The 25,698-nt window shown below is 31.1% G+C and overlaps 2 protein-coding genes across 2 annotated transcripts; one reads left to right on the top strand and one right to left on the bottom strand.

Moving 5' to 3' along the window:
- The first annotated feature begins 3,523 nt into the window (after positions 1 to 3,523).
- LOC126660353 (uncharacterized) lies at positions 3,524 to 8,095 on the top strand. Its single transcript, XM_050353815.2, has 4 exons — positions 3,524 to 3,964; positions 4,058 to 4,173; positions 6,174 to 6,417; positions 6,554 to 8,095. Exons 1-4 carry the CDS (start codon positions 3,647 to 3,649, stop codon positions 7,850 to 7,852), a joined length of 1,977 nt encoding a protein of 658 aa, XP_050209772.1. The 5' UTR covers positions 3,524 to 3,646; the 3' UTR covers positions 7,853 to 8,095.
- A 2,613-nt stretch (positions 8,096 to 10,708) lies between these two features.
- Positions 10,709 to 11,459, bottom strand: LOC126662099 (uncharacterized). The gene is made up of 2 exons (XM_050355986.1): positions 11,429 to 11,459; positions 10,709 to 11,196 (listed from the first exon to the last, which is right to left on the bottom strand). Exons 1-2 carry the CDS (start codon positions 11,457 to 11,459, stop codon positions 10,709 to 10,711), a joined length of 519 nt encoding a protein of 172 aa, XP_050211943.1.
- Between the last annotated feature and the right edge of the window lie 14,239 nt (positions 11,460 to 25,698).

Here is a 25,698-nt window from a genome sequence, read left to right as displayed (position 1 = left end):
TTCTTTGTACAGTTATTTCTGGATGTGCATTAGGGTTGAGGAAAAAATGGGTATAACCGAATTAATTAATCTGTTTTGATCATTTGGTTGAAAGATTTTGGTTAGTTTAGTTACTTTCACTTCAATTATGGTTAATTAAAAAAAATGGTTAACCGAATTAATTTACCTTTTCTATTTTTATTTTTAATAATTATTCTTTACTAATAGGTTTAACCAAATTAACTGAATAATTTCGTCGATTTTGTATTATTAAGATTTTGATTAATAACCGAATTCGCTTCCGCTCACCCCTAAATTATTGTTTATGTGATCTATGGGGCGATACCAACTTTGCCATTTAATGTCTGTGCTTCGGCGAACATAGATGTGAGTGTTGATCCGAGTTGATGTTTCGATGGAGTATGTTTCCCTTTGTGTTGTTGTGCATTGACATTCTTTTACCTCCATTCCATATATGAATTTGCAGATAATATAAGACTTGCCCTAATATTAAAGAAGTGACATGATTTGATAATGACAATACTTGTCATATTGTACATGTAATGTGTCTTTGTCCGGTAATACCATATGTGAATGGAATATATGATATTATTAAATTAAATACTAAAAAATATATAATTCGATTGAAATAAAATTAAATAGTTTGATTGAGACTGCAAAGTATTTTAAATATTTTGATTCTCTACGTTTGCAAACCATTTTGCGCTATTTGGTTTATTCAACCCAAATAATAATATTATCATGTATTTTTTCTATGAGATATGTTGCGGGACCTTGCAATTTTATATTGTGATCTAGGAAAAAAAACTGAATATTTTAACTAAAAATTATCATTTAAGCTGAATTCTAAGAAAAATATATGGACCCGTTAATTATATATAAAAAATGATTTTATCTTATTTTATTTTTTAATATTTGGTTGACTCAGTTTATATTTATATTAATGATTTTCACTTAGGTAAGTATGTATATTAAAGTACTGTGATACTTTAGTTAGAACTGCTGAGATAATTAATAAAAAGTGTAACCATTAATCTAATTGCCAACTCATTAAAGTAAAGTAAAACAATATTTCTCATTTTAATTATTATTATTAAGATTATGTGATGATAAATTGATAATCAAACCCTCACCAACGAAATTTTATGATATTTAGTTGGTTGGATGTCTACTTTTCTTTGCTGTATTTGATTGGCTTTTAAATTTGGCATTTTGGAATTATTGGCATTTATTCACTCACTACAATTATTATCACAAACAAAATATTAGTAATTCTTTTATAATGGACCCCAAATAAAGATATTTCTCTAGACTTTTAGTATCACTATGTCCTACATCACAATAATTCAGTCCTAAAATTTTGCTTAAATCTATCTCTTTCATGAAATAGCTGTACAAAAATGGATTGTGTTTATCAATAAATCATTATTTTTTGTAAACAAAAAAAAAATCATATTTTAAAAAATTGTAAAATATATTCTCTCTCTTCTGTTTAAGAATAGACAAATAACTTTTATTTATAGATTAAAACTATTGATTATTATAATTTTTTTATTTAATTTCTATTAGTGATGGTCTAATAATTTGTATATAGAGTAATAGTTATTAATTTTAAAAAGAAAAAAGGGATAAAAGAGAGTAATTCATATAAACTGACAAAAAAACACCATTTAAATTTGGTAAATGAACAAATAAAAGTTGACCCTTCTTAAACGGGACGAAAGAAGTATAATTATCATTTAAATATTATTTTACTGCAAAAGTTAAGGAGTTGTATACACTCTTTATCCCGTTGAAGATGGGGCAAATGAGTTTTGCACAAAGTTAATAAAACACGGCAATATGTTTTTTTATCTCTATTAAATAACAGAATCTCACCTACTAAATGTATTGTAAATTGAATTTCACTTAATGCATATTGAAATAACTAAAGAGATAAAAATGAAAGTTTAATATAAATTGGCACAATAAACATAATATAGACTTTTTATATGTAAAAGTGAGATGCGTTTAACTTCCTTAAACGGGAAGAGGGAGTATAAAATAAAATTTAGGACTAATGACTATTAATTTATAAAAATTTATACTCGACCAATTATACATAAATGTTGTAGGTCTGCCAATTTGATTATGGTGTATGATATATTAAAGTTTTTATCGAATGTATATCAATTTTTTGTAAATAGATAAATTAATATCATGAGCTAAAAAATCAATAAATAATGATGAAAATAGATCAATTAATATCATGTTTTAACGATTCAATAATTTTTCATTTTTTTTCCTTATATTAAACACCACATATTCTTATTCAAGTCAATCCAATCTATAATATATACACTATTCATAATCACTAGTTTCGCATTACGTGCTATGCACGTGGCTCGTAACGTAACTCGTTAATGAACATATTAGTAAATTTATTATAATTATATCAGTTTTTTATTTATAATTAATATTAAATTAGTTAAGAATTTTTGCAAAAAGTAAATATAATATATTCGGTTATTAAATTTTTTTACATACTGAATTTATTCTTCTTTTGGTTTTATAATAACCATAATTAAATAATTAACTTAATTTTATTAATAATATTTTTAAAAATAATAAGATAGAAATTTAAATAATATTATATTGACCAAATATAGTATTTTAATTTTGTAGTTCAATCAAACTAAAAGATAGGTATTCCTACTAATTTGGAGACAATTTAGTTATTTTTCACATATTAAAAACTAAATTGTAGATAATTTAGCTACCTATTTTAATTAGGATTTTAATTACAATAGTGATTAATTAAATAACTAATTAGTTAATGACTATAAAACCTTTATTTAGTAGGAAACTGAAAAGGATTATTCAGTAAATTTGCATGTCCCCCCCCCATCCGTGCTTTTATATATAGTATAGATATAGATAGATATAGATATAGATAAATTTAATAAAGATTCATTTACCCCTTAAATTTAGCTAAAAATCAATTAAGATCACATTTATAGTTTTAGAGAAAAAACGCTTCGAACTTAGCATTTTGGATCGTTTTACTTTTTGAACTTCAAATGTCCAATAATTTACAATTACATTAGTTTCAATATGTATAAAATACTCTAATAGCATTTCTTTACTTCATCTAAAGTATAAAATGAGTTAAAATGTCGATTTTATACAGTTTTTTTTATAAAACCATGAGCCGCGCTTATTTGATTTTTTATGCTAAATTTAAATGGCAAAATGAACCTTTTTATAAATTTGGATGTGTTAAATTGTCAATAGCACTCAACAACAAAAAAAATCGGCTTGGTTGCTGATGTGTCATACTTCACTTTCCAGCCTCGTAGACCCCACACATTTCCCCCCGATCTATACACTTCAAATCAGAGCTGACGTGGCTCCTATGCAATGACCGACCTGGACTTGAACTCCCAAATCCCAATTACAAAATCAAAATCAACAAACCCCCTTCACGTCCGCCAGGCCTTTTTTATTTAGCAAAACCAAACCTCGCGTTTCTTATCTTTTTTTCCATTTCTTACAAATATCAATTTTTTCTCTCTCTAAAAATTCACTCTCTCTCTAAAAAAAATTAATTTAATAATCATCAGATTCAAATCATTCCTAAATTTTGAATTTAATTTATAACTTAACGATGACAAATTCGAGAAACGGCAACGATTTCTCCAACGGCGACGACTTCACCGAGCCGTCGTCGTTTTCAACCGGAGTTGAAACCTCAACCGTTAGATCTGAATTAACGGAGAGATTAACGGACATTCTCGTCGAAGAAGGAGACGGAGATTTGCTCCTTCAAAGAAGCGATCGTGAAGATAGGGTTTTGGTGTGGTTACAAGCTTTAGATATGCAAGTTATGGGAGCTTGTAGAGCCGACGAGAGGTTAAAACCGCTGTTAAAAATGAATGCGTCTTGCGGAATCGCTGAGGATAGCCTTCTAGCACATCTCAGTCAGGTATAAAACGGTGTCGTTTTGTAATCTAGCGTTTTTTTCTGTTGATTATTAATTTTTTTTGTTAATTATTGTGTGTTATGTGATGATTTGCAGCATTTTGAACCGTCGGAAGTTGGAATTTTAGCTCGGTGTTTTTGTATTCCGTTGGTTTCGATTCGTGTTGGCAAGATTAATAAGCAAGGGACTCTGTTATGTCCTACATCTTCAAGGTAATCTAAAATGTTGCATTATTATTTGGATGTAGGTTTGATTTTAATTAACATTGAAGAATTGTTGTGTAATTCATTTTACGATCTGATTTGGCGATTTCAATTCTTTCTTTACTTGTTTTGTATGTGCTGTTAAATTGCATAAATTCAAACCTTATTCGCCAGAGTGTCGGAAGAACCCTGTCAAATTGGATGATGAGATGCATTTAATTTCTAGTTCTATTTTCAGATATTTCACACAAGAACGTGATTTAGACTAGCTAGGTGTCGATGTTATATTCCTTGGGGTCTTCAGTGTATCACCAATGTTACTGTACCTTTAAGTTTGAATATGTACATGACTACATGTTCTGGATATGATATACAGTATTCTTATTGAATCTGTTTTGGAGTTGTTGTTTGTGAGGTTTTCAACCTCTCTATTATGTTCTTCTATTGCTCCATTTGTCGCTGACATTAATCAGTTTGTAGATTTTATGTACTTGTTCTAATCAACTCCGATCTCATTGCTTTCTGTATGCTTAATAGATGATTTTTAAAGGAGTCCATTTCGAATAAAATGAAATGATTGTGGTGAATTGGATACGATTTTTTTATTTGCATCTACTGTTGGAGTTGCCATACTGTTTTTGATATCTAGATTGTTGCTTTATGAAGCCGGGAGTTAATGTGAAAGTTGATCAATTTAGTTGCTCCTGGACTATGACAGTGACAAGTGAAAAGGGTTTCGCTGCCTCTTTTTAAGCTCCAGTTGCTCATGTAGGGTTCCTGGTCAGCTTTTTCATTAGTAATAAGCTAATTTGTAATCTTATGGTTGGAAAGTGTATGTATCGTGTCGTTCATGAAAAATATAGATTGCAGGACTGCATATTTTAGCTTATTGATAGTGATAATGTTCATGCTTCCAAGTAAAAATATCTTTTGACTTGTAGGTAAAGTGGGCGTATTCTATTATGATCTCTGAATTATGAGGAAGTAAAGGTAGTTTCGTTTCCTACATTATATGATTACCTATATTGCGTCTGCTTATTGGATTTGTGGGGATAACTTTTTAACTGAAGTAGAAGTTGAGCATATAGGGTCTTTTTGTACTATACATGTAAAAGTACTGATATGGTTTTGTCATAATCTATATGTTTTAGAAATTTCGTGGCTTTGTTACTGTTTGATTTTATTTATTTGCTTATTTCTTTGTCATAATTTCTAATACATCCTTTTATTTTTAAACTCTAAATTAGCTCTCGCTGTTTTAAATTCATTTATCAAAAAAAATTATCTTGTTATTTTTTATAAGTCTTGTTAATGTGTGGGTATAACTTTGAATGTTGTATATGATGAAACTTAATTAAAAGATAGATTAAGATGAAGGCATGACTTGTTGCTCACTTATAATAACACTCTTTCACATTAATGCTCTCTAGATTTGAAAATAAGCTATTAGGAAAAAGCTTAAAGTGGTTTACTTATCGAAGACTAATAAAAAATTATGGTCAATGAACATGATCATAGACTTCATAGTCATAGTAGTTGAACAAATTTGCTTCAGACAGGCAGTAATTGTTGATGTTTAGATTTTAAGGTGGTTGTGAGGAGAATTCATACACATCCATGCTACAATCCCATGTGCTTCATTGGTTGGCAATCAACACAAGCCTATTATATTCTTATAGTATATTAATGTCGTGACTTGTAAAATCAGACATCTGAATTGCCAGGATCTAAATTACTGTCTTGCTGGCGAAGTGGCAGATATAGATGCCCTGCCTTCTATTTATATTGTGGACTTTAGTGAGAGCACCGGAAGTTTCTTATAATAAAAGTATTTTGATGATAAAATCATCCTTTTTGTTTACTTGTATTTTACTACGTTAGCTTTTTCGGTTTCCAATTTATTTTTGCATTTCCCTCTAGGATGTCCATTCTGTTGGTTGCTACTTTTTGGTTCACTTATATGCTACGCAGTGATTCTAAGCAATTTTCTTTTCTTTGACATTTTTCAGGGGGAATTTGAATCTTACTTTGTTACCAACATCTGATTTGCGCCTGTCTTTCATTGGAGATGATGGTCATGCAGAAAGGCTATTCACCCTAAGCAGTAAGGCACAGGGTCCTGCAGTCAAAGTTGATGAGATCTCAGCAGACAGCTCTGGCCGGTCTTTCATTATAAAAATAGCAGATGGTAGAGACTTCCATTTTTGGTGCTCAGAGAAATCCAAACTTTTGGGAATCGAATTGCTTGCCAAGGTATAAAACTTCTTATCAATGTTTGGGATGTATTTGGAGAACAAAATATAATATGCTTTTCTATTTTGGATTATCGTTGAAGTAATAACTTTTGATGGCTGCTAATTAATGTTCCCTTCTTTTCTGTTAATAATAGATGAAGGATATACTCAGGAGGAGGCCATCTATAGTTGACTTAACTGGAATTAGTGAGTCACGCCTTGGTTGCTTTGCAACTCACCTCCGGGCCTTTCTTGTGGGAAGTGGCACTCGAGAAAATGCTGCGCACTTACCTATCTCTTCCTCTTCCTCTACAACTGAATGTGAAGTTTCATCCAAGTCGTTGCGTTCCCGATACATTGGGAGTCAAGCAGTTAAAGCAAATGCATCGTATCAGGGAAGCCTCAGTCCAAGATCAAGTTCTTTTAAAGAGGGTCTGCCTAAAAGCTTGTCTTCTTTAAGAACCCGGGAAAAGTTAAAGCGTCGCGGCGATGGGCATTTGTCAGCAGTTGATAGCCTGATGATTCCGTTTCCATGCGAGAAGGATGAATCTAGCTCTAATGTAACTGAAGATGTGAAGCCGACTGAAATTAAAAGTTCCCCTGTAACACCACCATCTAGTTTTCTTGAGTCACTCGGAAAATTAGCTATTCCACCAATTCTAAGTTCCGGGTTCCCTGTCACTATTTCGAATCCGCCTCTTGCCTCTCCTTACTATTGTTGGTGCCCACTCGGTACTTCAACCGTGCAGTTCCCTTCAGCGTCTTCACAACTCAGCGTCTCATCTATTGAATCATCCCCTTTGCTTCCACCTCTTTCCTCATTATTATCGGCAAGTCTACCCTCGAGCATCTTTACTCCTACGCCTCCTCTTAGTCTGGCTGATATCCCTAAATTGGATTTTCCAGCCTTTCTGCCAGACCCGTTGCTTCGATTACCTATGTCTAGTACTCCGCAATTCCCAACCTTTACTCCTTTAATGTGTGATCCAATTGTTCATATTCCAGTCATCGATGTTTGCTCCTCCGGTCAAGGTTACCTGGTTAGTGCTGGTCCTTGTATTTCTAGCACTATTCCACCATTGCACCCGTTAATTCCCGAGACCGATTCTTTGTTGGAAAAAGGTGCGAGAGAGACTTTGCGACTGCTCATGAGCAGTTCGGCTCAGGTTAACCATCCGCAGTTGCTGAATGTGCTGCCTGCTGTATTGACCAGTACTGGGGAGAAACAGTGTATACTTGCTGTTGGAAGCCGAGGCTTGTACACCGGATCTAGCGATGTGGATGCGATCATGAACCGTATGGCGAGAATTGGCTTGGTTTCCTTGTCTCAGAGCACTATAACGGAAATTAATGCAGCGGCCGTCGGCAACTGTGACAATGTGGATGGTGTATTAGACGATTTCGGAGACGAGCCAAATTGCTCATACTCTACGGATGAAAGAGGGGACTGTTGATTGATGTAGCAAATATTTTGGATTTGAATTTTTCACTTGTAGATGTTCTTGAAAATGTAGATACGTGTAGCTGCAGCCCTGGTTTTTTGAAGTGTAATTAGTGCAGATACTGCCATTTATTGGGCATATGTTAAAGCTTTTTAGTTTTTATCATTATTTTTTCTAGTTTTTATTTTGATAGAATGAAACTTTGTTGACATGTTTCAGTTCTATAAAATAGATTTGCTGGTTTTAGCTTGTAAATTCTTTGTTTTCCATAGTGGCTTAATGTATACTTTGACCCCTCAATTGTATCACTTTATTTTATTCTCTATCCTAAAGTTTTATTATTCTCTATTGCACATACAATTTTGGTGCCACTTTGATCATCTATGGGTGGTTATGATGGGCACTAATTGTTTATGAATTATCTTCATTCTTTCAGAACTGTTAGTAGTAGTCGGTAGGAAACTTCCCGTAAACAAATTCAGCGAACCATTATTATATTTTATCTCTGTACATATATAGCACAAAATAACAAAGGTGATCATAGAATACGCAATTAAAAAACAAGACAATTTTTAATATTAATTATAGAAGTTTTTAGTTTGGCAATTCTCTCCAATTATTTTATGGATAGGCAGTAATTCATTTCTTTTTTTCATTATTGTAGTTTTGAATTTATTCTGTCAAAAGTGGTTTTTTCTTATCTTATGTGACAGATTAAGGGGTTTTTTTATTTGTTATTATTTCTTTTTTTATCTTGATTCCCGCTTCGATCTTTAGTTTATATAATACTTGATGAAAAATAAGTGCACTGGTTAGGACAAAAGTATTTTGTAGTTGGAATCATTTGACAAATATTAGTGAATATCAGATAAAACTACTATTGATTGCTCGTGGTATTGCTTTGAAAAAAAAATCCTGGAAAAAATGATAAAAAAAAAAATTATACATGTCAGAACTGTTTAGTAATTTATTTTTAATTTATAAGTCGATCTATAAATAATATTTTAGTATAAACATTTTATATGCCAGATCATCGTAAATTTGCTTTTTATCAATGTAACCATTATTGACACGACTAAAAATAATATTTATGAATTTTGACTAAAAATAAAACAAGATGATGAAAAATTGAATTACAGCAGCACTGACGTTTTTGTTCAAAGAAAAAGACAGTAATAATTATTTTAAGATTTATCTGTCTGTACAAATATAATACAAAAAATGACACAGATGATCATAGAATAATGAAAAAAAAACAATAACAAGATGATGAAAATTTGAATAACATTAGCACTAGTTTTTGTTCAAAGAGAAAGACAGTAGTTGTTTGGTAAAAAACTCATTATTCATCATTATAGTTAGACCAGTTGTACATAAAAATCCAAACTTTCCATTGTACTTTCAATTATTTAACTAATTTGTTCTACTTTTAACTTTTGTTGCAATTGTATCCCGATTGCTCAAATCTATCAGTCATTTTTGCAATTGTTGACATATCTGCCCTGTATAAATAATGTATAGATGGTGTATAATTAGAATTTTATTATAGAAATAATAGTATATAGAATCACCATTTTTATATATATTTTTAATTTAATTATATTGTTTACAAATTATCATATAAAACCACCACCTTTCAAAAACATTCATGTCTACCACCGTTTAGATTCGGCAAAATTTTAAACGAAAATCTATCTTAGATTTGAAAGTTCGTGATAAAATTAAAAAAAAAATATAAAGATAGTGATATATATGTAATTAACTCTTGCAATAATTTTCTGCCATGTCTATCACTATTTGCCTAGGATCAAACAATTGCCGAATTTTAAAATTGTGGTAGATTTAAAAATAACTAAAGATGATGCTTTTATATGATAACCTTTTAAAAATGTGATAAAATCGAAATATGTGTAAATATAATGATTTTATATATAATTAATCATTTATTTTATCTAGTGTGACATCACTTATCAAGATTAGATTTTCCATTACATATTCTTTATTAGTGGTGGTTTTTTTATCTATGAACTTCTCTTTAGAAAATAATTGCTCTCTCTAACTTTAATCAAGTTTTGAGTTTTCTTCAGTAAATAAACTGTGAATTTTGGTTTCAAACTGAAATCTGAGTTCTTTATTGATGTTTATTCTTGCTTTTTAGTTTTTTTAATACAATTATTACAATTTTGGAATTTTGTGTTTTTAGAGTATTTTTATTAGATTTGGAGTTCGTTTGTGTAATCTTTTGATTGTTAAAGATTTTTTAGTGCTTGTTTGAAGATTTAAAATTTTGATTATATTATTTGTAGTATATTTGCAACAGAACAAACTGGAAATGGAAATTTTGAAACTGCAACGTGTCAAGAAAATTTTAACATTTGAATTCAACATGTTTATTAGCACCTTCATAATTTGTATTTTTAAATTTTTGTTGTTGTTTCGTTTCTTCTAGTAGAACGATTATTTAGCTTATATCAATTAATCTACAATGTACTTTAATAATATTATCCTAATAATAGTATCTTCTTGACAAAAGATAATTACACGTATTTGTTAATCAACTTTAACAATTCGGGAGACAATTGCACTTAAATGTTATACATTAAAAACTTATTTCTAAAAATATAAATACTTTGTTGTGAAGGTTAATTTTAATAAATATTTTAAAATTACTTCATTTAATCTGATATCAAAACTGTTATGTCAGCTTTAATAATTTATAAAAAGAATTAAAAAATATGTCAGTCATGTTGATGTCGAATCACTATATTTTAGTCATAAAGACTAACATAAACTCGAACTAGATCATTTGTGACCTTTAATTAAAAAAATTACCAGCTAATTTTTATTTTTTTAGAGAAAAAAGGGAATTCATTGCAACATAATATAAGTCATTACAATAGATTGCATTTCTGCTGCAACAACATTATCAGAAACAAGATTAGATCGATGATGCAAACCCCAGCTAGCTATAGCATGAGCTAGACGATTACCACTTCTTCGAACATGAGAGAATTTAGTGCTCTCTAGCCGATTTCCAATAGACACAATATCTTCTGCAATAAGTTGAGTGTGATCGATCGCGTTGCTTGAACCGTTTACGCGATGAATGGCCAACGAGGCATCAGACTCAAAGTGTACTTTATCAAAACCCAAATCAGTTGCCAACTTCACTCTAAATCTGAGAGCAAGGAGCTCTGCCGTTTCCGTTTCCGCTTCCGAAATTCCTTCAAAAATCTGAACCTCAACTTTAAGAACTTGACCTGTTATGTCTCTAAAAACACTACCTCCTGTAGCTAGATTATTTCGAGAATCTATAGTGGCATCAGAGTTCACTTTAACCCATCCCGATTCCTGCCCTTCCGATTATGCGCCAATGGAGCTTGCCCAGGGGTAATTTGGAGCTGATGGGAGTAGATAACACTGCCTCAAGCTACTTTTTTTTTTTGTAAGCCTATCCGGTTTTCAAGGCTTCGCCCTGACTAATCTGGATCCGATCCGCGTCGCGCACCTGGCATGGTGGGTGAGTCTGCTAGTGGAAATTTTTTGCATTCACAAGGACTCGAACCCGACACCTTGCTTAAGCGATACCAAGCCGCTTAGCACTTGAACCAACTCCCATTGGTCCAGCTACTTTTTTTAGTGACTAATAATTCAGTTTGATTTTTAAATGACATGTCAGCATTTATCATGAAAATATGTCGACTCAACTATGGCTGGCATGTGGCAAATTTAAGATTTTAAAAAATGACTATAATTGACACGATAGATATAAAATCGAGTTAAATGATGTGATTTTAAAAGTATTGTTTAGAATTAACTTCACTCGAAAAGTATTAATATTTTTAAAACATTAACTTTATATTAAATTAGTTAAAAATAAAATGTTCACTTAAAATTACAAACACTAGAAGATTTGGTTTTGTATTTTTGTCCTAAAAATTAGGATTTATTGCATATAAAACTCGCCACAATTATACGTTTTTTCATTTTAATCACATCCTTTAAAAAGTATCAAATAAAATCACTACATTTTATTTTATTTTTTTGCAAATCTATCACGAATGTGAAAATTCGGTTTATCATTATTGACTCGACAACCGGAATCCACAAAAAAAGAGTGAGATGAAAGTATCTTTTTGTGTTAATTAGGGCAATAGTTAGATTATGACATTTATTTGAGAGGGAAAAGACACCGAATTTTCTCATTAGTGATAGATTTGCAAAAACATGAAAGATGGTGATTTTATTTGACACTTTTTAAAAGACGTTAAAATAATAAAAGGTTTAAAACTGGTGATTTTATATGAAATTAATCCTAAAAATTATAATGAATTGGCTTTTATTTAGTACATAAGGCACCACTAAAACGTTTCGAATTCAAAGGAGAAGTTTCATATGAAAACAAATAGGATCAAAATTATTTTAAGTTGATTGAATATTGACCTATCATGTCCAATCAATCTACATTTAATTACAAAATAAATGGTGTAGAATGAAAAAGTATAAAATATGTTATATTAATTTACACCATTCATTTTATAATAAATAGTGTAAATTTGATATTTTTTAAAGTTCATAATTAAATGAAAAAAAAAACACTTATAATTCATAAATTTATATGATATTACCTTTTTAAAAATGATAAACGTTCCAAAATTTATGTGTTTCTATAATTACATAAATGCACTTAAACCTTCGTTAACAAATTTAAACTTTTTAATCAAATGACATTTTCTTGTTACAAAATACAAGGTATACAAGGTGCACAAGGGGATCCTAAATATGAAATGATAACTTTAAACCTTCTATATTTATATTAGTTTACATTCGAATCAGATAGGATTTTTGCGGAAGATAAAGTTTCAATCTCAAATTTTAAGTGACCCTATAACTGAATTAAATGACATTTGTTTCAATTAGTTATCGGACAACAAATTGTTATAGAAACAACTTTGGTTGCAAAAATAGTACATATATTTAATGTATAAACATCAATTGAACATGAATTTGGTCCCTATTTGAGAATTCGATTGATCGTGAATATTTTCTTTTTCCTGGTCTCTTTCACACGCATGCCCATGATTCAGTAATGTAGGTGGGGCTAATGAAAATTAGATAATTAAATAATGAACTGAGAGAAATTTATACAAATTACACTTTTTTCGTCCCATATGAATAAAGAAATTAACATTTTTACAAGAAGTTTACTTGTGATAGCATTACTAAATTACTCTCTTTTAACTTTTAGAAATTAACCTATGAAATAATGATTTGTGCATATTAAAATGTAGTACAATCTATGTTGATATAATAAAATCTTAAGGGTATTTCAATAATTTGTGCTTGACTAATACTATTTTTTTTAGTTTTTATGTAATTGTCGTTGCCTACACTTCCATGATGAATCAATTGAAAATTCATAAAAGAAAAAGGTCCAAAATCAAAGTCTATCTATTTTCTGTTACGTGAAGCACGATATGTATATATACGTACAAGACATCTAAAACTATTTCAAAAAGGAATATAAAGGTAATGATAAAGAGTTGAATGTAATTTAAAATTAAATAAGACTAGTTTTAAGAAGCACGGAAACTTCGACGAAGTTGCGTGTCCCGTTTCGGAAACGTTTCGGAAACCGGAAACTCTCGGAAACTCATAAGGAAACGTTTCGAGCCGTTTCCATAAATAAAAAAATTATATAGTTATAAAAAAACCTAAAAAGTTTTCAACTAATAATTTTTTTAAGGCCAAACCTTTCATGAAAGTTTCACAAAAGTCTAAACCTCTCAATTTTATCCAATTTGTCCTGAAATGCATGATTTTGTTTCAATTTTGTCCAACTACACAATTTTACTTATGTGGCGCTGATGTGTGGCATGCCACATCAGCACCACGTAGGCGCCATATGAGCAAAATTACACAATTGGATAAAATTGAAACGAAATCATGCATTTCAAGACAAATTGGATAAAATTGAAAGGTTTGTACATTTGTAAACTTTTATAAAAGGTTTGGCCTTTTTTGGTTATTTGGCCTTTTATTAATCGACTGCCCAAATTTTTTATTGTTTGCTTTATATACAATAAAACTTATCTTCTTATTTTTATTAAATTTAATTATATTTGATTTATTTTATTAATTGATATAAATGTATAAATAAAATTTAATATATATAATATTTTATAATTTCTAATATTATAAATATATCTCTATATTTTTTATAATTTACACGTTTCATGTCCTTTATTTTAAAATTTTATTGTTTCTCCATGTCTGTTTTGTGTCGTTTCCGTTTTCCATTTCCGTTTACGTGCTACCTAGCTTTTAACCCTAAGGCACAAATGAGTTGATAAGGCGCTCTTTTAACTTAAATGAGGTCGCGGGTTCGAACCGTACTCATGTATGCAGCCGTTTGAAATTTGGAGTTAGAGTTTGCCTCATGTAAGGGACATACACAGATCGAGTGAGAATTAGTATGAATGTGGAAGGTTTAAAATTGTCGTCTCATAGTTGAGACCCGTTCAAAAAATTAACCTCATGGACATATGTACCAAGAAAAATAAGACTAGTTTTGACTTAAGTATTAGTCAATTACTTTAAATTATTCCTATTACTCTTATTCCATTTACTTTATTTAGATAATATCTTTTATTTAGATTCATATATTATCTGTTGATTGTTGTCTATAAAATTCCAGTTATGCTATTAAATATTAAAGCAACCATCTTATTCTTTTTTCTCTACAATTCTTTCAATTTCCAATAATAAATTATAAGAAAAGGATCAATTCACCCTCTCAATTTAGCACGAAATATCGAAAAAGTCATTTTAAAGACTTTTGGATCAAACTAACCCTCAACTTGCGTTTTTATATCCAAAACACCTAAAGAGAGTGTGTTATCAACCCCTTGAACTATGTAAAACCAAATCAATTTAACCCTGCACTCACACCAGAAACCGCTTAATTTCAACCGAAAACCACCACACCCACCGGAAACCGCTGTCGAAATATTTTTTTCACTGGATTTTTTTTAACTAAATTTTTTTAATTTTTTTCCGTGGAAAGAGTAGACCCAGATGGGTCTACCCTTTCAATGGCGGAGCAGTGCTCCTCCGACGAGGAGCAACATCTCCTCAGGTGAAAACCTTCAATTAAATCTGCTCGATTTAAAAAATGGCAATAAAAGAAATTAAATATACTAAAAAACGGTTAAACAAGTTGATTTTCAAAATATTAGATATAATTGACAACACTTGCAAAAAATTGGTATTGTAGGGTAATTAGACCTTTTTCTCCTAAAAATATCAATTACACTGCCAAAACTTGCAAAGAAGAAAGTTATCAAAAAAAGAAAAACCCTAGCCATAAAAAACTCTCTCAATTGAAAACCTAGCTTCCAACTTCTTTTTTTATGGGAGTTTTGGCCTCCTTAGGCTAAAAATCACCTCTCTAAATCCATAAATTAGCTTGTTCCTTTGTTTTTTTTCACTATTATCTTAGTTTTTCCGTTAATTTTCAGTCGTTTTGCTATCTCAACCATTTTTGGTTTAGATTTAGAAGTTTTTCTAGTTGTATCTTAGTTGTATTCTAATCTAATTTAAGATTAGTATCTCTCCACCTTGTGGCGGTTCGAGAGAATCAGATTCCAGCAACCCGGCAGTTCGCGGTGTCTGCTTCAACGGTTCCAACTTTGTCTGACGGTTTCAACCATCTTCGGGGTCTTTTCTGGCGTGTTCAGCTGTTCAGAAACTTCATAGGAATGGTTCAAAATGCTGATTTCAAATTTCACAAAGCCATCCGAGAAGGCATCATCATAGCAGAGGAAGCCAATCTAATTTCTTTTGAGGTAAAATCAAACTCATAAGTTGCAATAGAGGCATCCACTAACTATAATGTGCTATGTATTGATGTGAGCTTAATAAAAGACAGTTTAAGTCCAGTTAGTAGTGAGGAATGTATCAGTATTTCTGTTTATAATAGGGGTACTATTTTTTAGCTAGAATGGCTTTAGCAATTATTGTTAGAAGCAATGTTTGGAAGGATTGTGTCCTTCAAAAGTTTCAAATTCATGTTCTTGCCTATTAATTTGATTAATGAAATTTTATAATTTTCGAAAAAAAAGGCATCAATTAGACTAAAAGGGCAATCTTCATATGGAGACATAAAGCTTATTCCTCGAATCTTTATTGTGAAATTTGGAGCTTTTACTTTTGAAATTGTGTTCATTATAAAATTTGCTCATTCATCATGTCAATTCTTCAAACCTAAAAATTTGTTTAAGAAATGCGCTTGAAGCCTTGAACCTTCATTAACGTTTGAACCAAATGATATTTTTAATTATTTACATTAACAAAAATATTATAAAATAAAGATTAATCACAAATTAAATTACAAACTTTAAAATAAAACTTCATATATTTTATAATTATAATACAAACTTTAATTTTAGTAATTTCATCTATTAATTTTCATTTCTCGCAATCTAAAATAGTGATTGAATTCTTAATATATTTATGCTTGTGTGGGCATTGTACATTACTAGTAAATAAATATGCACAAATGTAATGAAAATCGACCCGTGTTTTGAATTTCATAATAAAAATACAAATTAAATAAATTTAGTAAAATACAAATGGTAATTATAATTGTAAAATATACTATTAAAATTCCTAATTCAAATTTTAGTTAACTTTAAGTAAACAAACCATCTAGTTGCATACAAACAATTGAACATGAAATTGATCATAAATGTTCTGTTTTCTGGTATCCTTCACACACATGTCATGATTCAGGAATGCAGATGGGGTCTAATGAAATGTTGATTATTAAATGACGACCTAAATAAATTAATACCAATTAAAGATGATGGGGTTTGTTCTTAAGCTAACTTTACTAATGGGCATATGGATATTTATACAAGGGAACCAATTTTAAAATTCAAACCGAACGAACCATTTAAATTAAATCAACTAAATAGTGAACCAATAGATAAATTTGAAAGGTTTAATGGTGCTAAAAAAATTGAACTTTTTCAATTTTTCTAAAAAAAAATTATAATTTTTTTTCAAAGTTATAAATTAATCCCAATTGATTAATTCGCTGAAAATCTATCTAATTTTTAAAACTGAATTAATTTTGTCAACATAACAATTGGATAAATTTCCAACGAAATGACCGAATTATGATAAATTTAGAACTTTTAAAAGGTTTTAATAATTTTATTGAAAATGAAAAAAGTTGATTTTTTCCATCGATATGCCAATTTGAAAATAAATTTACAAGTTTTTTATATTTAAATTAAGTTTTAACAATTGTGCAAGAGTAAATTTATCATCATCACATAGTTGAATGAACAAGCAATGATTCAAACTTTTCCCATGCAATAAAATGAACATCAGAATTCAGAACACAGAATAAAGAAACTTCTATTTTGTACCTTGCGTTGAAGTAAATTGAATTTAATGATTTAACATATGGAAAATGGGTTGTCGAGAAGGAAGTGAGTGGGAATTATTTAAACGTTGATTTTTATTTTTATTATATTAAATATCAAAGATATAATTTCTTATTAACAATTGAAATAACTAAAGTAGAGGATATTATGATATTTTATTATTCATTTAATTAAAGAAATACAACTTTTCTATATTTTAATAGAAATAATGTCAAATGAAAGTTATTTTCATAGTTAAAGAAAAATTACTCTTAACTTTCCAAAAAATAAAATGTATTAAATAAATCAAATAAATTTTATTAGTTTTTTGATTAATTTATTCTCAATCAAGTAAGGTTGGAATAAATTTAGATAATATATAATAAAAAAAAGTAAGTGGAAGTACTGTGCGTGATTTTTTTAGTTTTTGTATGAATCGTCGATTTTAAAAATTTAACTGAATCTTATGATTTTCCAATTTTTTTTATTTTATTCGTCCAAAAATATATCGTTGGATCGTTATATGCTAAAAATCAGTATACAAAAAACTTATCAAAATCTTAATTGCCTCTTTAACAGCCAGCTAATAAAAATAATGATACAAATATTTAGATTGAAGAATTTTTGATCTAAAAGATTATAAAATTCATTAAAATAATGAAAAATATCATTTTAACTATAGTTAAATATAATTAATTAAAAATGATACAAAAAAGTAAACTTGAAGGCTTTCTCCTTCTTTTTCTAAAAATTACTCTCTTTCTTTCTAAGAAAACTTTTTTCATTTTCATTTTTTAAAAGTGGGAGAAGGTGATTTTCCGACTATAACCTCTTCTGCCCATATTACTACGATTAAAATCCTTAGTTTGATTTCAATAAAACTCGTTTATGATGTTTATGTAAATTTATCTAAATAAAGGAATTGATGAGTGAAGGCTATATGTTTCATTACATTGCTTAAGGTATTTATACATATAGAGCATTCATGATTACAGGATTCTACAAAGGAAAAATATCAAAGAATAGCCTAATCTTATGGAATCATTGACGAGATTTCATGTTTCTATAATTGTCTTGATATGCTTGATTGGTGGGATTAGTTTCTTCTCTATTTGCTGCATTAGTGGGATCTGATATTGTTTCCTTAACATGCTCCCTCAAACTGGCGTGGATAGAAGAAGAGACACCCAGTTTGTCACGAAACGAATGAAAGGCGTATTTGATGAGAGGTTTTGTAAAGATGTCAGCCAGTTGAGCTGAAGTTGGAATGTATCGAGTAACAAGTTGACCCATGGCGACTTTCTCACGAACAAAATGGTAGTCCAATTCGATGTGTTTTGAGCGAGCATGAAACATAGGATTTATAGACATATGTAGTGCACTCATGTTGTCACAGAACAACTGGGGAGGTCGAGGAAGAGATACACCAATGTCTCGAAGCATAAAACTAAGCCAGGTTAGTTCAGCAGTTGCCGACGCCATAGACCGATACTCCGCCTCTGAACTTGAGCGAGAGACAGTTGGTTGTTTCTTTGAACACCAAGAGATACAATTAGCTCCAAAAAACGCACAAAAACCAGTGGTGCTCCTGCGAGTCATTGGGCAGCCTGCCCAATCTGAGTCGCTAAAAGCATAAAGCGAATTTGGACTTTGAGCAATATAACGAAGGCCAAAATGTTGTGTACCTTTTAAATATCGCAGGATACGCTTAACTGTCTTGAGATGAAGTAGAGTAGGAGTTGAGAAAAATTGACAAACCCGATTTACAGCATGAACAATGTCTGGCCGTGTAAATGTGAGATATTGTAGAGCCCCTACAATGCTACGGAAAAGAGTGGCATCCACGAGATCAGAATCATTTGAAGATGATTTTTCTTTTATGGACATTGGCGTAGCAGAGGGAGAGCTTTCAAGCATCTGTGTTCTATGAAGCAAATCATTGATATACTTCTGCTGACCAAGAAAAATTCCACCAGGAAATTGTTTTATTTCCACACCCAGAAAATAATGAAGAGATCCCAAATCCTTAATCGCAAACTCGTGACTTAGTTTTTGAATAAGTTCTTGGAGAAAAATATCATTATTTCCAGCCAAGAGAATGTCATCCACGTAAATAAGAAGAACAACAGTAGTATCACTTGTTCGATATACAAACAAGGAGGGATCAGATTTACTACAATAAAAACCCAATTGAAGAAGATACTGAGAAAGCCGATCAAACCATGCCCGAGGCGCTTGCTTTAGCCCGTAGAGAGATTTTTGTAGAAGACAAACATGATCAGACTTATTTTTGTCGATAAAGCCCGGAGGTTGTTCCATGTACACCGTTTCTTTGAGATTACCATGAAGAAAAGCATTCTTAACATCGAGTTGCTTCATGTTCCAATTCAGAGAAAGAGAAACAGCAATAACTAAACGAATTGTGGTTGACCTTACGATGGGACTGAATGTTTCATCATAATCAAGCCCGGATACTTGAGTAAATCCTTTGGCAACTAACCTTGCTTTAAATCGATCAACGCTGCCATCTTCTTTTGTTTTAACTTTGTAAACCCATTTTGATCCAACCACGTTAACATCACATGGTCGAGGAACAAGTTGCCAAGTGTTGTTATCTTTTAAGGCTTGCAATTCTTCACACATAGCTGCTATCCAATGAGGATCTTGTAGAGCAGTTTTTACAGTTCTTGGTTCTTGAGGTAGAGAAACAACTGATTCTTTTGTAGCAACAATGGCATAATCTTTCAAGTAAGAAGGTGGTCTCCGAACCCGAGGAGGTAAAGAAGTGTCAAGTTCTTCTGAATTTGTGATTTCTTCATTTTGTGGAGTGATGGATGGAGAAGCCATGGCAGTCATTGAGCTTGTGCTGACTGATTCCTGCACATCTTCAGTTGGCTCTAGAGAAGCGATTGTTTGAGAAGATTGGGGTATGATGATTGTCTCCTCATTTAAAACGCTTGTATCTTTGTGATGACTTGGAGATCCTTGATCATTGTGCGAATTTCCTGCAGTAGAGTTGTCAGTACAACAAGAAGAAAAAGGAAATTCATGTTCTCCTTGATTTTTAAAGATGATATCTTTTGATGATTTTGCCCATTCATCAGGTTGTGGATATTCGGTAAAGATGCAAGAATTTGATTTCCTTTCCAACTTTGTAGGTTTAAATGGAAATATATCCTCATCAAAAACCACATGGCGAGATATGTATACTCTCTTTGATTTTGGTTCTAAGCACCTGTATCCTTTATGAATAGGACTGTAGCCAATAAACACGCAAGGATAAGTCTTTTTGACGAATTTTGACCCTGATTGGTGCCTTAGTGAAGGAAAACAAAGACACCCAAGAACCCGTAAGCCATGATAATCTGGATGATGATTATAAAGTTTGAAAAATGGAGTGTCATCTTGAATAGCGGAGGAAGGAAGCCGATTTATCAAAAATACAGCTGTAAGAAAGCTATCGACCCATAATGACAGCGGAATATTTGCGTGAAACATCATAGTGAGAGCCGTTTCCACTATGTGGCGATGTTTTCTTTCTGCCACTCCATTTTGCTGAGGAGTTCCTGGACATGATACATGGAGTTCAATTCCACTTTTCTGAATATGATCAAGAAATTGGTTAGATCCAAACTCACCACCTCCATCACATTGAAAAATCTTTATTTTTCTATCAAATTGGTTTTCAACTAATCGTTGGAAATTAATGAATTGATCAAAAAAATCAGATTTTCTTTTTAACGGGTATAACCATGTGAATCTACTGAAGTCATCAATGAAAACAGCATAATATCGAAAATTCTGTTTTGAGATAATAGGGGCAGGTCCCCAAAGATCACAGTGTATCTTTTGAAGAACAAAATTTGAAGCTTTATTATTTTTCTTAAATGGAAGTTTGCAACTTTTTCCTTCTTGACAACTAATGCAAACATTAGTTTTAGTCCAACTCGAAACATCAATAACATGTTTCCCTATCAACAAAGATAAAAGCTTTGCATTAGGGTGCCCTAGTCGTTGATGCCAAATTGATGATGAATTGTTGCAGTTCCTTATTGCACTCAAAGCTTCATGAAAAACACCATCAAGAGCATATAGTTGCCCCTTCTTATGCCCTTTCGCGATTATCCTCTTGTTTGGATCCTTAACAACAAAATCAGATGAAGTAAATTCAAAGGTACATGAGTTATCACTTGTAAATTTACTAACTGAAAGTAAATTCTTTTTCAATTCTGGAACCACAAGAACATTTTTCAGGTTAAGGTTTCCTTCTTTAGTAGATACACAAGTATCACCAACATGAGAGATAGGTAAACCGTTTCCATCCCCAACAATTATCATATCAGCACCATTATACCTTTTTGAAGTGGATAACATACCTGCGTCGTTTACCATATGGGCTGTAGCACCAGAATCCACATAAAAGGATGGATCGTGCTCTTTGCTTAAAGTAAGTGCTTGAGGGAATTCTTCAGATTGATATGAGTAATCAAACCTGTACCAACAGTCAAGAGCAAGATGATTAGTTTTACCACAGATTTGACAAGGTGGCTTATTATTGTTGCTTTGTTGTTGTGGTTGCTCCCGCATATTTCCTCCTTGTGTCAGTGAGTGACTTGAACTGTTGTTGGATGAATTTCGATTTTGATTCGATTTAGCAGCCGTGTTTTGTCCTCCATTGTAGCGACCAGCTGGTGTGAATCCTCTACCGCGAGAACTGAATCTTCCACCGCCTCTTCCACCACGTCCACGGACTCCTCTTTGACTGAAAAAAGCTTGGGCATGCTCTACATATCTGTTCTCATCTTCTCGATTTGACAGCAGCGTCTGTTCGTGTCCCTGAAGAGCAAGAACAAACTGTTGAAAAGATGGCAGTGGTGGTTTGCTAAGCATTGCAGTTCGAAAATCCATGTATTGGTGTCCAAGACCAGTTGCAAATTGAAGGACTTTATCTATATCAGAAACAGGTTTCTGAATTGCAGCCAGGTTATCACAAATGTTTTTGAACTCTTTGAGATATTCGTCAATTGAACGAGATCCTTTCTTGATTCCCATCAAGAGACGCTTTAGGTTGCTCTCCTTTTCTACTGTAAAAGGAAGTAGGTGTTGCTCAAGAGCCATCCATACAGCAAAGGCTGTCCTTGCTTCTCCCATGACCAGACTTAAAACGTCCTCATTCATGGTTCCTAATAGCCATGAAGTGAGAAGCCCATCATTTAATTTCCAGATTTGGAGGTGAGTGTTTTTCACTTTCTTTCCTCCATCTTCAATTTCATCTACTGGTTTCTCATCGACAACAAGGTGATGATAAACACCGAGACTTTGAACCAACAAAGTGATCTGTGAACGCCACATTAAAAAATTGGTAGAGTTAAGCTTGATCGAAACCAAACTTGAACACTGATGGAATGATTGGATGCTGAGTTCAGGTTCTTCTCTGGGAAGCAGAGAGGAAGATGAAGACATATTGGTGTTATTGGAATGGTTCACAGATATAGGCTTTGATACCATGTAAATTTATCTAAATAAAGGAATTGATGAGTGAAGGCTATATGTTTCATTACATTGCTTAAGGTATTTATACATATAGAGCATTCATGATTACAGGATTCTACAAAGGAAAAATATCAAAGAATAGCCTAATCTTATGGAATCATTGACGAGATTTCATGTTTCTATAATTGTCTTGATATGCTTGATTGGTGGGATTAGTTTCTTCTCTATTTGCTGCATTAGTGGGATCTGATATTGTTTCCTTAACAGTTTATTTTGAGTTGGTCTTGTTTCTAAGTCTAATAAATTTTATAAAATGTTTGCTACTCTTTTATTTAGATTTTTAGATCTACCAAGAATTTTTAGTGTTCGTTCATTCTTCATATTCAACCTATTGTAGATCTAAAGAGGTTTCTGGATTCTAATTTTGTAGATCTAGATGAAGATGTTGATTGGAAATAATAGGATTCAACGGATTAAGCGATTCTTCCGTCTTATTGGAAGAAGAAGATTGAAGTCCCCGCTTAACGGATTTTGTTCATCGTTGTGTAAAGTTTACGGGATTCATGATTAAATTTCTTTCTATCTTTGCTTGTATCGTGGGTTGTTTGTCTTAATTTAGTTTATTTAAATTTTGAAAAATTATATAAAAAATTCTTGTAATATGACTATTTTGTAATCTTCATCAATGGATTTATCTTTAAAAAAGAAAAAAAATCTTTTTAATTAATGAAATTAAGTATGATTGAAGTGCAAGTCGCAACGGTTTATGTCAAATCTTGTATGATCAAAGTGCAATTGTTAATGTAAGTATGTGTTCCCTGATTTCCAATCTCCAAACTTTTATGGAAGTGCAATGGTTTATGATTGAAGTACAATTAATCAAATTTTAATAATACTAAAACTTCAGAAAATCAATTTTTTAAACGAGATCTTATAAAAGTGAATGAAACTTTATAAAATATATTTTTTAAAAATTGATATAATTTTCTAAAACATCTTTACTTTTAGTCTTTATGTAATAATGAAGCATAGAATCAAAGTCAATTTTAGGTACAAAAGTGGAGAAATTCTTAGGTAGACTCGGTCTACCACGTCATCCGTAGACCAAACCTATCACATTATGACACATCATTAAAATGATGTCAATCTTGTAATATTACTATTTAAAGGTGTAAATAAGTAAAAAACGAATTTACAAGATTGCCATCATTTTAATGATGTGTCATAATGTGATAGGTTAGTCTACGGATGACGTAATAGACCGAGTCTATATAAGAATTTCTCACAAAAGTGATCATTTTATAGTTTAAATAAGGAGAAATTCTTATATAAACTCGGTCTACCACGTCATCCGTAGACTAATCTAACACATTATGACACGTCATTAAAATGATGGCAATCTTGTAAATTCGCTTTTTAATTATTTACACCTTTGAATAGTAATATTATAAGATTGCCATCATTTTAATGACGTGTCATAATGTGATAGGTTTGGTCTACGGATGATGTGGTAGACCGAGTCTACCTAAGAATTTCTCTTAAATAAGTCCAAAATAGTTAAAAGCGCTCTTTTAGTTTTTTTTTTTAAATCAAAATAATTGTACAGAAATTGGCTGTTTTTACTATTAATGCCTTTTTTAGTTTTAAGCCGAATAAAGGTGATATTCTTTTCTATATTACACAAGAAATTGCATTTTTTTTCCGTCTAACAATATCAACTCTCAATCGGGTAAGTGCATTGTGACACTCATTTGGGATCAAAATATATTAGAGTTACTAGCTTTAAAAAAAAACAATGAATTAGGCTCGTAGCAATGGCTATAACAAAGTTTGTTTTGAAGGTGACCGCTTTTCAAATTTATACGACAATTAACTCAGGCATTTGTTCAAATTTATAAAAAGATTGTTATTTAAAAAAAATGAATAGTTAAACTTCATTAAGTATATTCAAATCAAAATTAGATTCTTTTTATAAAAATTAAAACTAGATCAAAACTAGTGTTTTCAAAAAGTTGGACCACTAATAATTAATATAATGTTGAATACTTTTTAGCGATTATATCTTAAATAAAGACTTAAGTGGCAAAATGCCCCCTTAACTTGTAAGCAATGGGCAATTAACAAATAAATTAATTTTGTGGGCAAATCAATACACGAACTTGGTGATTATAGGCAATTTGCCCCCTCAATTTGTAAATTAATTGTCTCTTAAATTGACAATTTGCCCCCTTAACTTGTAAGTTAATTTGCTAAAATGGGCTAATTGCCCATACTCACCAAATTCGTGTACTGATTTGCCAACAAAGTTAATTTATGTGTTAATTGCCCATTACTTACAAGTTTAAGGGCAAATTGCTACTTAAGTCTTTAAATAAATATTTGCTGTATTTTTTTCTTAATTATATAATAGAATACCGGAAAAATAGAAAAATTTCAAGTATGGAGATTAGTTTTTTCAATATGCTATGCTAAAAAAAAAGTAAATTACACTATTTTTATAATAAAAAAAATTATAGATTTAGTTATTTAACAATCATAACTTCTCTAAATCTTCTTCTCAATCACAATTGTACCACATTCATTGAATGTCTCATTATGGTGGGGCACTCGAACACCGCTTCCGTTGATCGTCTCCACTTTTTTCTCGAGGCGTTGGGATGCTTATTTAAAGTAATGTTTTCCGGTTGCGAGATATAGGAATTTATTATTTCAATATTATTCTGAGTAATGAAATATTCCACACCTCAAGAACACCGGATTTTTTGAGAAAAAAGTTTGTAAAATAATCCAATTTAGGAAATATTTATTGGAATTAACACTATGAAGTATGAAGGCAAACGATTTTTTTAGTGGATTACAACAACTAACTACGGCACTAAAAGAAAACAAAAAGAAAACTATATAAATATATTCGAGTAGATGCTTTGTTTT

The sequence above is a fragment of the Mercurialis annua genome, linkage group LG8 (assembly GCF_937616625.2).
Source record: "Mercurialis annua linkage group LG8, ddMerAnnu1.2, whole genome shotgun sequence".
In the NCBI taxonomy this organism is placed as follows: domain Eukaryota; kingdom Viridiplantae; phylum Streptophyta; class Magnoliopsida; order Malpighiales; family Euphorbiaceae; genus Mercurialis; species Mercurialis annua.
This window is presented reverse-complemented; position numbering and strand designations above follow the sequence as displayed.